General features: G+C 45.3%; 1 protein-coding gene across 4 annotated transcripts in view; it reads right to left on the bottom strand.

Annotated features, from left to right (window-relative positions):
* The window catches only part of RPS6KC1 (ribosomal protein S6 kinase C1), a 190369-nt gene extending 181342 nt beyond the window's left edge, over window positions 1–9027 (bottom strand). For 3 of the 4 annotated variants that reach the window (XR_012902918.1, XM_075925178.1, XM_075925179.1), the window contains exons 1-2: window positions 8871–9027; window positions 941–976 (exon numbers count right to left, since the gene is read on the bottom strand). Coding sequence is in view for 3 of the 4 variants with exons in the window: in XM_075925178.1 (XP_075781293.1) it covers window positions 941–976; window positions 8871–8975 (141 nt within the window). In the remaining variant the exon portion in view is untranslated. The remainder of the gene's footprint in view (window positions 1–940; window positions 977–8870) is intronic. The other variant, XM_075925180.1, reaches the window with a different exon arrangement.
* Between the last annotated feature and the right edge of the window lie 6279 nt (window positions 9028–15306).

Raw genomic sequence — 15306 nt, 5'->3', positions numbered from 1 at the left:
AGCCAAAGAGCCAGCAATGAAGTAACTTTTATTATTGTATCACAAACTACTTCTTAAGGAGCCCGAGAGCACCCTATAGTAAGAGAGAATTAAAATCTACACTCTCTCCCTTTACGACCCTTCAATTTACCCTGTTCATAGACAGCAATAATTCAGGCTTTTCAGTGACATATAAGGTGAAGCGAGAAAAAGAACACATACAGCTGAGACCTAGACTTAGATGGTGAATGTAGCTCTAATTTTACCAATAATGGTTAAAGTAAAACTGAATTTCCAATTTCAGCCATGAGAAGCTGCCAAGTTGGCAAAGCAGTTTTGTCATGAAAAGACAGTTTACTCTCTAATAATTTTATTTGAGGTCGTGATCATGATTCCTTCCTTCCCCATCACCGATGTCAAAGTTGCAATATGCTACCTTAGCTATTCAGTTTTGAATTAAAAGGCAAAAGACAGATGGATACAAAAAAAATGTTTGTTTTGTTTCTATGACAACACACATAAAATACTAAATTAAGTAAAAGATACTTCAAAAGTTAATAATGAGTACATAAAGTGAAGTACAGGCAGTCCCCGGGTTACGTACAAGATAGGGGCTGTAGGTTTGTTCTTAAGTTGAATTTGTATGTAAGTCGGACCTGGTACATATTGTAGGGGAAACTCTAGCCAAACATTTCTCCAGAGCTCAGTTTTATTCTCCCACACCTCACTTCCCTCAGTCCTTTATTCTCAAGCTGAGGTGTCTGCTAAGAAAAGCCACTCTGCGTCTCCCTGGTCTGCTGGGGGGGGGGGGGGGGGGCGCTAGCTTCGTGTCTCCCTGGTCTGCTGGGGGGGAAGCAGCTAGTGCGGGGTTGCCTCACCCCATTTGTAAGTAGGGATCCGATGTAAGTCAGATCCATGTAACCCGGGGACTGCCTGTATTTCATAAGTGTAAATGTGTTACCTCCCGGACATCCTCTGGATTTTTTCTTGAAACAATCTGAAAGACAAAACAAAAACCTGATCAGTGCCTGAATTTCAGACTGCTGAGTTAAAATAGGAACATACTGCGATCTGCTGCTGATAAAAAGAAGCCATGCAGAAGGTGCAGTGATATTGGCTTTTTTTTTCCAATCTGCAATCAGCAGATTAGTTTAGTGATGTTCGACCTATCAAAATACAAAACAGAACACAAAACCCCAAAGTATTTAGTAACAAAGCTAATTGCTATGTTAGGAACTGTCGCAAATAAATTACAAAATGGGTAACAACTTATTCCCTCTTCTACATCCCTAAATAAGTTTCTTATTAGGGACTGGCTCACATATGAAACATTTTCCCATCCATTCTTCCAATTCTTTCCCAAAGGAATTGTTATTAGAAAGACAGGAGGGAAGTCACATCTCTTCTCCCCTCTTCATCCTCTCCCCCGAGATGTATCAGATTTGCTCTTGTATATTTTCCTTATGGTTTTCAAGAAGCCCCCTGACTTGTTCCTCCACACTTCCCTAACTTCAGCCTATCATTAATTCAAATAGTTGGCATGAGGAAACATGGGTTAACAACCCCATAAATCTCAAGCTGATAAAAAAAATTGAACAGGAAAATCTCAGAGTGGAATGATGTAATCAGCATCTTTTGTAAACCCTTAATGCAAGCAGCTTTCATGCACACAAAAAAATCAATAGGCACACCAACATATATAAAATGCTCAATGCTTAAGAAGTTAGTCAGAGTATCCTACTTTTTTGCCTGCACTGCAGCTCTCGAACTTTAATAATTGGCAGCCTTTTTTTTTTTTTTTAAAAAGACACTGATTTTTTTTAAAAATCTCCCATATTACTACTCTGGATACTATCTTCTTGTGATTCCTCATTTTTTGTTTTAGTCCTTTCAATCTTTTCTTGAATTGGACTGTTGGAATTAAATACAGAAACTGCAATGCATCTTTAACTTTGCAGATGTATGTAAAATATCTCACGATACAAAGTTTAAATATAAAAAGGAATTTTTCCCTACTGTTAAAAGCTGGCTTCTTTTAAAATCATCTCCTAAGAACAGACCTTTAGAAAGATTTCCCAAAGTTAGCCCATCTTAGCATTCAGAAAGTTTTTGATGCGACCTACACCTCTGGTTTACACATTCAAGAAACTTTCAATATAGAGCTCTCCTACTCACAAATATTAAAGTGGTATTTTAATAGAGTGTATTTGACAGTAAAGCTCTTAAACCAGTTTTACACATGATCCATAAATTCGGAACTGGAAAGAAATGAGATCTTTAGTATAATGTGCTGAATACCCTAAATAACTGGCATAAGAGGGGTATTCAGTACACTGGGAAGGTCAACCTTACTTTTTTCCAGGCAGTCCCCCAAAGCTGCAGGTCACCAGTTCACAGTATGAGTGACACAGCCCCAGCAAGCATTGCGGTAGTGATGTCATATCAACCATGGAGCCAGCCAACTGCAGGGATGGGAGGGAGAGAACAAAAAGTGGTGGGGTCAGACAACTGCCTTAAACAAAATATTGTTGCATAGTTCTGAACAGCTTCTTTTAATATTCTCGACTGTCAAAATTTTAACCCTACCCAGTTATTATTACATGTCTGATTAGAGGATAAGCCCTTTAGAAGCCAGAACTGTGCACATTTCTGTGTATGTGAAGCCCCAAGCACAGTGTTTGGGCACAATGAATAATATTTTATCACCTCTGGGCTATCAGGTGTTAAAATACTTAAAAAAAATACTATCAAGGGGCTTTAAATTAAGAAGAATCTGAATTACTCTGTTCACCAGCAAATTATGTGACCCTACCGTGTGTCACGTCGAATAGAAGCTGAGAACCTGCAACTTCAGGGACCTGATAAAACATTGACATTTCCCTATTACTTAAATACAACTTCCATTCCGATTTGAAGAATTCAGCACATGTACTACAGCTGTGTGATGCTGAATTTCAAATTAACATAAGCCAAGCAGAATTCAAAAATTAGTGACGAGTACTGTTAACCCTGAACAGTGCACCATATGGACAGTATGCAAAATGGAGTTTGTGAACTGAGGGACAATTCAAGATGGAAACCTGAGAAGCTCTTGCCACCAAAATCACTATCTGCACACATGGCTGTGCACACTGCACCACGGTGCTGCACACAGTACGGAAGTTTGCACCCGGTTCTAGTTTTGCACCCAGCACCACACCCTGCTTTGCACTAGAGACCCTTAGAGTTTTATAGAGTTTCTCTATAAAATCTGGAATCCTGAAGAGATCAGGTCGGCAGTTTCTCGCACCATCTTGGAGAAGAAGGAGTCCTGTCACAGAGAAGACCGTGGTGAAGGTCCAGTCTAGCTGACAGACCTACCTGATTCCAGTCCTGCCACCCTTAGGGTGCTTCGGCCCACGCTGGGGCGATAGCCCAGCATCATGAGCCTTAGCTGCCTGATTGCTCCCTACATCATTGGGACCGAAATAGAGCCTTAAACATCATTCAGCACCTGCTGTGGTAAAGGCCCTCACAGCGCTTAGAACCGCTCTTTGACTATCACTCACAAACTGCGCGTCTGTCCATTGTGCAAGCAGAGACTTAACATCAAATCGAGCATCTCCCCACATCTTCAAGGACACCTTAGTGTTCCTCCCCGACAGCTACCTTAAGCTAAAGGGTTGAAGGTCCTGAACATCAAGGCTGCCTCTGACGGACTAAGTATATAACATTCTGTTGCCAGTTATATCTCTCCTATCTTCTTTTATTTCAGAGGGTGAGGGTCTGGGTTATCGATTCAGTGTTTTGTTGTTGTTACTTACTTGTTGTATTTTCAATATACCTTTTAAATTTGAATCTGACACGTGTCCGTGTTTATTTAACGGGACTGGGGGTAAATCCGCTAGTGACAGATATGCTGGTTTCCAGGTCAGACCTCCTTCTGGGGACAAAGGCATTTTAACATCTAATCAGAGCAGGTCCCATTAAATTTTGTTTACTAGTGAGCCTTTGCTGGTAACAATACAATTAAGATAATTCCAAAGACTGGGTTCTGATATCCTCATTAAAAAGGTATTGCTTTCAGTTTCACTGATGGAATTACACAATTATATTGACCTCTTGGATTCAGCCTGAGTTCACCAGGATGAGATGTGAAGAAACTAAATGCCATATCTTCCTTGCCTCAGTCCCAGGACAAGCTTCTTTAGCACTGAACCTACAAGGGGAAATTGTTTTCTCACTAACTCATTTTTTTTAAAAACCTGGTTTCATTTCACTTTAGTGTTTCAACATCTTTCATTGCTCTATGGAATAAAGAATCACATAGACAATGTTTTGTTCTATATGATTTTACAGTTAATGCAGAAAACTGACACGTGACAAACACCTTGAGAGCTATGTTTATGTATATATCTACATTCTATACAGACTACTTTCTACATCCCTCTTTATTTAAGAGGGTATGTGCAAATATGGACATCTCACACAGATGGAAAATTTACAACAACAGTAATTGTGAAAGGATATTGCTTTGTTGGGAAGAGGGATAGCTCAGTGGTTTGATCATTGGCCTGCTAAACCCAAGATTGTGAGCTCAATCCTTGAGGGGGCCATTTAGGGATCTGGGGCAAATCTGTCAGGGATGGTATTTGGTCCTGCCATGAGGGCAGGGGACTGGACTTAATGACCTCTCATGGTCCCTTCCAGCTCTATGAGATGTGTGTGTGTATATATATATATATTCGATAAAAGTTAGCATTTCTCAAACACTTTCTTTCTAAGTATCTCAACATCCCCCCCTCCCCCCCAAAAAAAGGTCAACCTACTAAACTCACCAGACCCTCCCATGCATTACCATGAAGCATTATCCATCTGTGAAGAACAAACGTAGAGATACAGTAAAACAAATGGCTTGCCCCAGAGAGCCAAAAAGACTTGAGCAGAACTAGGAAATGAAACCAGATATCCTAATTTCCAGGGTTTGCTTCCAACACAAGGCCATCCTCCCCTTCTTCTGGGGTCAGATTCTGTTGCCTCAGTCAAGTTTGTTCTGCAATTAGTCCCACTGGTACTTCTCATGCCTAAACAGTCATTGAGCCGCAGAGAGGCTGTGTCCAGACTGGCAAGTTTTTCCGCAAAATCATCTGCTTTTGCAGAAAAACTTGCCAGCTGTCTACACTGGCCGCTTGAATTTCCACAAAAGCACTGACGATCTCATGTAAGATTGTCAGTGCTTTTGCGGAAAAACTATGCTGCTCCTGTTCGGGCAAAAGTCTTTTTCTGAAAGACTTTTGTGCAAAACGGCCAGTGTAGACAGCAGAGATTTCTTTTCTGCAAAAAAGCCCCGATCGCGAAAATGGCGATCGGGGCTTTTTTGCGGAAAAGCGCATCTAGATTGGCCACGGATGCTTTTCCACAAAAAGTGCTTTTGCAGAAAAGCGTCCTGTCAATCTAGATGCTCTTTTCCGAAAATGCTTTTAACGGAAAACTTTTCCGTTAAAAGCATTTCCGGAAAATCATGCCAATCTAGACGTAGCCAGAGAGAGAGAGAGAGAGAAAATGACTATGTAGTTCAGTGCTTTAGGCACTCACCCTGCGGGTAGAAGATGCAGGGTCCAGTCCCTCTTCTCCAGTTGCTCATTATTTATCCACATCAGAGTAGCTTCAACAGAAGAGACTGAAGGAGCCCCACATCAATCTATGACATATCTAAGAGGTTAGAACAGTGTCCTGAAAGTGTCAGACCTCTGTTCAAATCCTATTTCTCTCCTTGTCAGAGAGGACAGAATTAAGCCTGTGTCTTCCCCATCCCCAGTGAATGCTCTAACAGGGCTAAGTTACAAGGTGGGCACTGCTTCCTCTGGCCATTTTATGTAGAACAAACCAGGAGCCTAACTCTTTCTAACAAGAAATGCCCCTGTGCCTACGCCATCTCACTCCCAGAGAGAGATTGCCAAGAATGGACTACTACACAGAAAGGCACCTCCCAGTACCTGACTCTCCATTCCTGAGCTTCTTGCACTCTGAGCTGTCTGACACTGGCCGCTATCTAGAACACAAACCTGTGATATATGGACTTTTGGACTGGTCCACTTTCACAGTTTCAAGGCAGCTAACAATTTTAGCACAGCATAAACCCTCAGACAAAACAATTATTTTTTGTCACTAAGCAGCATAACATCACCCGATTTAAGATGCTATCAGAATACCTGTGTTAGTCAGAAACTGAACAATAAAAACCAACAGTGTCTCATAGCTTCTGAGAGATGATGCACATTTAAGAAACATGCAAAATCAAGAGTTACTGCGTATACACTGTTAACCTGACAAGCATTTGGACTCTAGTCTGTCAGTCAGGTTAGGGCAAATCCAAGGATTACTCATGAAGGTACTGAATGCTTTTCACAACATCCGCACATTTGGTCTTATGAGCTGGTTAATTGTATGAGGGTGTAACCCTGACACCTGTAGACTTGGCAGTTCCTATCCCCAACACCTCTGGATTTGGCATGTTGGTTATTAAAAACTGGTTGGGCCCCTGCACCGCTTTCATTGCAAATTAAACACTGGTCTTGTGTAACCTGCACTTAAAAGACATTTATCCAAACACAGTCTTCCCTCTGGCTTTATTGTTTTAAATAATGATAACAAAGAAATTCAAACTAAATTAATCAGCTTCAAGTACTACTAAGGAAATGCTGCAGTCTCTTCTCCATTTGTAAAAGGCAGAAGTCCTCATTTGGAAACTCATTTTGAGGACACCTGTTGAATCCGACTCTCAGTGAACCAAGCTTAATTAACAACCAACCAACCAACCAAACAAACAAAACAAAACCTGCATTCAAAGTATCAGTGCTTGAGACACAACAGGCCTGGAAACAGGTATCTAGTGGCCTGGAAAAATCTGAAGAGCATGATGCAGTGTCCTTTAGGCTGGAAAGGGAAACCCCTAGGCTGTGTCTACATTGGCACCCTTTTCCAGAAAAGGGATGCTAATGAGACAAGTCGGAATTGCAAATGCCGCAGGGGATTTAAATATCCCCCGCGGCATTTGCATGAACATGGCTGCCGCTTTTTTCCTGCTCAGGGCTTTGCCAGAGAAAAGCGCCAGTCTAGATGGGATCTTTCGGAAAATAAAGCCTTTTCCGGAAGATCCCTTATTCCTGATTTTAAGAGGAATAAGGGATCTTCCTGAAAAGGCTTTATTTTCCGAAAGATCCCATCTAGACTGGCGCTTTTCTCCGGTAAAGCCCTGAGCCGGAAAAAAGCGGCAGCCATGTTCATGCAAATGCCGCGGGGGATATTTAAATCCCCCGCGGCATTTGCAATTCCGACTTGTCTCATTAGCATCCCTTTTCCGGAAAAGGGGTGCCAATGTAGACACAGCCCTAGTGTCAAGGTTACGACTGTTGGAATAATCTGCACAGATAGACTATTAGGCTATGACTACATTGCAGGCTTTTTGCGCAAGAGCAGCTGTTCTTGCGCAAAAGCTTGCTGGGTGTCTACACTGCATGTGCGTTCTTGTGCAAATAAATTTACAGTACAGCATTGGAAAACAGGGCTTCTTCCGGAAGAGTTATTCCTCTCCCCACAAGAAATAAGCCCTCTTGCACAAGAGCTCTTCCACAAGAAGGCAATGTGCATCTAAGGGGGCTCCTCAAAAGCATAAGCAAGTCTGGAATAAGGAACTGGGATGGCTTCTGCTCTAGCCACCCACATCTTTCCATGCACTGGAGCAGGTCTAAGCTTCGTCCTGGCCCTCCCTTGGGACAAGAGTGGATGCTTTTTGCCTGAGGATACATTCACAGAGACAAATTCCTGGACAGTGGGGAGAGGAGGGATACTCTCTGTCCCTCTAGGCAACGTGATTTACTTGCGCAAAAAACCCCTATGGCTAAAATGGCCATCAGAGCTTTCTTGCGCAAGAGAGCATCCACACTGCCATGGACGCGCTTGCACAAAAGCACATCTCTTGTGCAAAAACACATGGCAGTGTGGACGCGCTCTTGTGGAAGACCTTTTGCACAAGAACTCTTATGCAAAAAGCCTGCTGTGTAGATGTAGCCTTCATGATGTGGATTCAACTCCTCGAGTTAATACTTATGAAAACATTACAATGAGTATACAGCAAAGTGGAGGCAGTATATGTTGAATCACAGCAACTATCTACTTTTAAATGTCTCACTGCCATATCAAGATCATCTTCTCCCAATCCCCTAACAGTGAGACTCTGTAAAACAGATTCCTTTATGAAGAAGTTTCCTTCCTCGCTCTCTTCACCTCCCCAAAACATTCCTCACCCTTTCATTCCCACCAATGAGACTCGCAGCACATCTATGGAAGCTGAACAGATGCGCTGGGGATGCACAGAGCCAATCCCACCTTTGGGATAAACAACTGGGGTGTAGGGAAGATGTTTTCTACTTCATTCTCTCATTTAGGAAGGCAGGAAGTAGTGAGGTGCATCTAAGGGGGCTCCTCAAAAGCATACACAAGTCTGGAATAAGGAACTGGGACGGCTTCTGCTCTAGCCACCCACATCTTTCCATGCACTGGAGCAGGTCTAAGCTTCGTCCTGGCCCTCCCTTGGGATAAGTTCTGTGACAAGAGTGGATGCTTTTTGCCTGAGGACACATTCACAGAGACAAATTCCTGGACAGTGGGGGGAGGAGGGATACTCTCTGTCCCTCTTCACAAAGGCAGATCTGATATGGGGGGAAAGGATGGATGCTCCCTTCCCGCGCCCTCCCCCCCCGTTCACAGGCGAAGGGGGTGCTGGCTCCCTCCCCCATTCAAAGGAGCAGGCCGGGGGGGGGAGGGGTTCTGGATTCTCTTCTCCCCGCCCCCGTTCACAGGAGCAGGTCGGGACCGTGGGGGCTGGCAGCGAGCGGCGCTGTCGGACTCACCCGCGCGGTGACCTTGTACACGGTGTGTCCCCGAGGGTGGCGCTGGGGTTCGGTGACCGTGTAAAACCGGGCCAGCTCCCCCGCCAACTCCCGGGCGCCGCTCATGCTGGCCCCGCCGCCGCGATCCACTCCCGGGTCAGGCCTCGGCTGGGGGCGGAAGCGGCGCCGAGAAAGTCCCCTCCCCCGGCGGCGTCACAAGCAGCTGCTCTCCCAATCTGCCCCAGTAGCAGTTACTGACACGCTAGTGCAGCAGTTTGGGCTTTGCTCAGTTCTTGCTGCCCATTTTCATTAGCAGTGGGAATAGGTCAGTGGAGTTGCTATAGAGAACTCTCTGGGTGTCTGGCTGGTGAGTCTTGCCCACATGCTCAGGGTTTAGCTGATCGCCATATTTGGGGTCCGGAAGGAATTTTCCTCCAGGGTAGATTGGCAGAGGCCCTGGAGGTTTTTCGCCTTCCTTGTAGCATGGGGCACAGATCACAGCTGGAGGATTCTCTGCATCTTGGGGTCTTCAAAGTATTTGAAGGCTTCAATATCTGAGACATAGGTGAGAGGATTATTCTGGGAGGAGTGGGTGAGATTCTGTGCCCAGCACTGTGCAGGGGGTCAGACTAGATCCGTGGTCCCCAACACGGTGCCCGCGGGCGCCATTGGGCACTTGCATGCGCCCGCCAGGTGCTCGGGGCTGGCCTGGCCCCGGGCACATGGCGCGGCGCTAGCAGGGAGCGTCAGCCCCGGGCACGCGGCGCTTGCGGGAGTGCCGGCCCCGGGCGCGCGGCGCTTGCTGGGTGTTTGCGGGGGGGGCCGGGCACGTGGCTATGGGGGGGCCCCCGGCCCTGGGCAAGCGGCTATGGGGGGGCGCCCCCAGGCAAGCAGCTATGGGGGGGCTGCCCCCGGTCGCGCAAGTGTCCCCGCCCCCTGGCACCCGGCGGGCGAACAGACACGCCCCCTGGCACCCGACAACCTCAAAAGGTTGGGGACCACTGGACTAGATGATCATAATGGTCCCTTCTGACCTTAAAGTCTATGAGTCTATGAGCTAATGCTGGGAGATGGGGGTTCACTGTGTCAGACTTGGTTGCCTGTGTCCAAAAGGCAAAGGCACAGAATGAACTCAAACTAGCTACGGGAATACAGGCAGTCCCTGGGTTACGTACAAGATAGGGACTGTAGGTTTGTTCTTAAGTTGAATCTGTATGTAAGTCGGAACTGGTGTCCAGATTCAGCCGCTGCTGAAACTGACCAGCGGCTGACTACAGGAAGCCCGAGGCAGAGTTGCTCTGCCCCGGGCTTCCTGGAATCAGCCGCTGATCAGTTTCAACAGGCTGAATCTGGACACCAGTTCCGACTTACATACAGATTCAACTTAAGAACCCCAGGCGTCCCCAAGTCAGCCACTGCTGAAACTGATCAGCGGCTGATTCTAGGAAGCCCAGGGCAGAGCAACTCTGCCTCGGGCTTCCGGTAGTCAGCGCTGGTCAGTTTCAGCAGCGGCTGACTTGGGGATGCCTGGGGCAGAGCAGCTGGGGTGCTGCCAGGTTGCTCCAGTAGCGCCCAGAGCGGCGCTGCGGGACCAACCGGCAGTGCCCCAGCTGCTCTACCACAGGCGTCCGGAGAAATGCCTGGTCTGCTGGGGGGGGCGGGGATGCACTAGTTGCACCCCCCCCAAGCAGACCAGGGAGACGCAGGCGGCAGACCGAGACGCACCGTGGTCCCGCCGCCCGGGTCCTCCACAGCTTTGCTCCACAAAACGCTAATTCGAACTAGTTTTTTAGTCTGGATCCGTTAGTTCGAATTAGCTTAGTTCGAATTAACTAATTTGAACTAAGTTAGTTCGAATTAGCGCTGTGGTGTAGACATACCCTATTATAGAATGACATGGGAATTTTTTATGCCATCTTTTTCTCCAAGGATTCAAGGAATGGATTCCAGATTAATTTAAAGGCTCATTTTCCCATGCATATAGTAAAAAGTCTTTCTTCAGATTTCCATATAATTGTGTAACCTTTTTAAGAAAGCTAACATACTTTTGCATAGGTTTTGGAGGGAATACAATTGTCCTGAGGTAAGCAGGGAAACGTGAAATGTTAATTGAAATCTTCAGGACTTGCTGATAGTCCATGGCATCCCTTCCCTGGCCCCCAACTAGCCTAGCTTGGACCTGCACTGGCTGTGGGGAGGGACAGGTGCCCCTTCCCCGGCCATGCCCCTGGAGCTGCCAGGGCAGTAGACAGGTGCTTCTCACCTAGTCTCAAGCTGCTGGAGTAGAGTGGGAGGGGGAGTCCTCTTCCCAGGGCAGCCTGCACCCCAAACCCTTCATCCTCAGCTCTACACTAGAGCCCTCTCCCCTGCACCCTAACCCTGCCTCAGGCCTAAGCCTCCTCTTGCACCCCAAGCTAGGGATGTAAGTGACTAGTCGTTTCTCCCCTCCCCCCACTTGCTGCCTCTGTCACAAAGAGGCAGAAGGGAGGGGGGCTGGCAGAGGGGCAAGTGTTGGGGGGAGCCAGCTTAAAAGCCAGTTTCCCCAGCACCATCTCCAGGGTGCCCTCTGCCCTCCCCGCAGGGGTTCCAGTGGGGAGCTAGGCCTCCCCCTCCTCCCCCCGCGGACAGAGGCTGTTGCTGCCAAGCAACCTGTTTGTAGTGGCCAGCACTGACTGCCATGATCAGGGGCTGGTGCCGGAGCAGTCCTGGCTCATGCTGATCACTGCACCTCTGCATTTTAAATGTAGTTAAAGCCCAGTGGCTCTTACTACATTTAAAACGCAGAGCCACAGCATGAGTGGCTCTGGAGCCAGCACATGCCAGGACTGCTCAGTCCGAACTCAAGTCAGTTCCTCTGGAGCTACCCCTGCTGTGGTTCTGCAGAGGCACTTATTGACTAATCATTGATACAAATTGTATAGTATAGTCAATACAAATTGTATCAACTATATGATTAGCCAAATAATCACATTTTAACATCCTTACCCCAAGCCCTCCATCCTCGCCATGTCATCCATGTGCAGAATGAGTTTTTATGTGCATTAATACGGATGTAATGTATCATCTTCAGATTTGTATACTTAATAAAAGTTGTTCCTCACATGGACATAAAAAATTAGAGGAAATATTGGTCCATGATACGGTACAAATAGGTTGCCCAGTTTTGGTCAGAAACAAAATATGCATCATGGCACCCTACTTTATTTTATAACTAGGTATTTTGCATATACTAAAGAGGCTATCTTCACATAAGTAAAATCTTCACAACATGTCTTATATAAATTAGTCATTTGATGGGATTCTTTTTAGATATAGGAATTACATACAGTACACAAACTCTTCATAAAGCAATCCTTACCACAGATTTTCTTTCACAGAATCATAAAAGCATTAGGAATAGAAGAAGCCTCACAAGGTCATCTAGTCTAGTTCCCTGCTCTAATAGGGTATGTCTACACTACCACCCTAGTTCGAACTAGGGTGGTAATGTAGGCAACCGGAGTTGCAAATGAAGCCCGGGATTTGAATTTCCCGGGCTTCGTTTGCATATTGCCAGGCGCCGCCATTTTTAAATGTCCGCTAGTGCGGACTCCGTGCCCCGTGGCTACACGCGGCATGGACTAGGGAGTTCGGAATAGGAAGCCTAATCTGAACTACCTAGTCCATGCCGCGTGTAGCCGCGGGGCATGGAGTCCGCACTAGCGGACATTTAAAAATGGCGGCGCCTGGCAATATACAAATGAAGCCCGGGAAATTCAAATCCCGGGCTTCATTTGCAACTCCGGTTGCCTACATTACCACCCTAGTTCGAACTAGGGTGGTAGTGTAGACATACCCATAAGGACTAAGTCTACCTCCTAGACTACCCTGACAAGTGTTCGTCTAAAAATCTGTTCTAAAAAAGGATGTGAATTCCACTAACTCCCTTAGAAAACTAGTCTGGTGCTAAATTATCTGCCTACACTGCCCAGTTGCCCAGGAAGGGCTAGGGCTACGTGGCATGCAGCATCTCCAGCTCTCAGCTGGGGATGGGCAGGACTTGATGGGAAGAAGGTTGTTGAAGGGCTATGGTCTTGTGGGAAAGGGCAGGGCTTTGGGCAGAAGAGTCAGGGATTTGACTTGCCTTCCCCATCTGGGCCTTTACCCTCTCTGCCCATGCTATAGTTAGAATTTGTGTTCCTAATATCTAAGCTAAATCGCCCTGTCTCTGCAAATTAAGGGTATGTCTACACTACAGAGGAAGTTCGAAGCTGCTGCTGTCGATCTTCTAGGGTATGAATTAGCGGTCTAGTTAAAACAGCTAATTCGAAGCGAGAGGGACACTCCAGTCAATACCAGTAACCCTGCTTTCACAAGAAGTAAGGGAAGTCGAAGGAAGATTGTTCTTCCTTCGTCTTCCTGCAGTGTGTACAGAGCCAAATGTCAACTGAAGCTACTTCGACTTCAGCTACGCAATTAACGTAGCTAAAGTAGCATATCTTAACTCGACTTTGTCCTGTAGTGTAGACATACCCTAAGTGAATTCACTTAGGCTGTGTCTACATTGGCACCCCTTTCTGGAAAAGGGATGCTAATGAGACAAGTTGGAATTGCAAATGCTGCGGGGGATTTAAATATCCCCCGCGGCATTTGCATGAACATGGCTGCTGCTTTTTTCCGGCTCGGGGTTTTGCCGGAGAAAAGCGCCAGTCTAGACGGGATCTTGCGGAAAATAAGCCCTTTTCCCGCAAGATCCCTTATTCCCAAGTAGGAATAAGGGATAAGGGATCTTGTGGAAAAGGGCTTATTTTCCGCAAGATCCCGTCTAGACTGGCGCTTTTCTCGGGCAAAACCCCGAGCCGGAAAAAAGCGGCAGCCATGTTCATGCAAATGCCGCGGGGGATATTTAAATCCCCCGCGGCATTTGCAATTCCGACTGGTCTCATTAGCATCCCTTTTCCGGAAAGGGGTGCCAATGTAGACACAGCCTAAGTGAATTCACTTTGGGTATGTCTACACTACAGGACAAAGTTGGACTTCTTGTCCAACCTTCAATGCATACGGAGAACAACTGATTACCATCCTCTTTGTAAAAGTCCTTAACATATTTGAAGACAGTTTTCAACCCTCTTCTCTCCAAGTTTCTCATGGGATATTTTAACATATATTCTCCCAAAGATAGATGTTTATTTTGTTTATTCTGTTTTAAAAAGTTACTCAGCAATTTTTAAAGGGAGAAATCAACAAGAGGGGAACCTGCTTGCTATTCAATCACATTGCTTTTATGTTTCATGCCTTCTCCTTCTACCCTCCTTGGTATGTGCTTTGTTTAAACATCTCTCTGAGGTATGGTTCTTGTATCCATGCACCAAGCTAACACGTGGCAAAATAAAATTGTACAAGTAATGAGGTACAGTATTTATATTTACAAAGAAGCATACTTTTAGTCTATGAAGATATCCATTTGGATGATGGAATTATGAGGAATCAGATGTTGAATTAGCTGGTTGCACGGGAGTCTAAATAGGCTGAGTGCATCTCATACTTACATGAACCCTAAACAGTAAGAATCTGTTCCTTTTATAATTAAAATCATGCAGTAGCAGTTTAAAAAAATAGAACCAGTCTCTTATTAGTGTGTTATGCAGAAGATCTGATACCAGAAACTTCGATAAAATAAAAAATACTAAGTGAGGTTCTTATTAAAAGAAGCTCATGAAAATAATTCCTTTAAGGAAAATTGCACTGCCTCTTGAGTCTGACAATCTTCTAAGTCATAAGACAGATTAAAATATTTTAATTAAAGTCTGTACTGCAATATTTACTTTATTTTCCCAAGCTTGTATTGGTCAGATTTGTTTCTGAATTTCAAAGTGTAGTTCTGCTTGCATATTTCACATTCATTTGCGATTTGCTGTTTGAGCACTGGGGTAAGACACTTTAATCGTAATACAGCTATAACTTTTGATCTGAACATTTCTTTTTCCTGTTACCATTTCTGATCATTCATTTTAGATGGTCTTGACATTACCAGCTGGATAACATATGAAAAATGTACTGCAGAGATTCTTTATCCTTTTATAGTTTTTGACTAGAGTCAGAACTGCTCTGCATATGTAGGATGACCACATGGGGGCATTTTATTATGATAAAAGGACAGCTTACAATCAGACTGTCACATTTATACATGCTGAGTGATACTTTATGTATAGTTAATAGGCCTTTAAGGAGTAAGGTCCTAAGTAGCAGAGGCTGCTCCTTGAAGAGAACGAGAACTCTTTTCTTCTCACTGCATAAGAAGTGGTCATTTTGGTTTTTTTTTATTTAGATGTTATCTCTGGAAGATTGCATTTCCACAAGACTTGCCTGATCTACTGAAAAAAAGTCATACATTTTTAGGAGATTCAGGGGGTAGCCGAGTTAGTCTGTACAGGATATACTTCTTCAGAGGCCGTGCCCACAAAAGCTCATGATACCA

The sequence above is a fragment of the Pelodiscus sinensis genome, chromosome 3 (assembly GCF_049634645.1).
Source record: "Pelodiscus sinensis isolate JC-2024 chromosome 3, ASM4963464v1, whole genome shotgun sequence".
Classification (NCBI taxonomy): domain Eukaryota; kingdom Metazoa; phylum Chordata; order Testudines; family Trionychidae; genus Pelodiscus; species Pelodiscus sinensis.
This window is presented reverse-complemented; position numbering and strand designations above follow the sequence as displayed.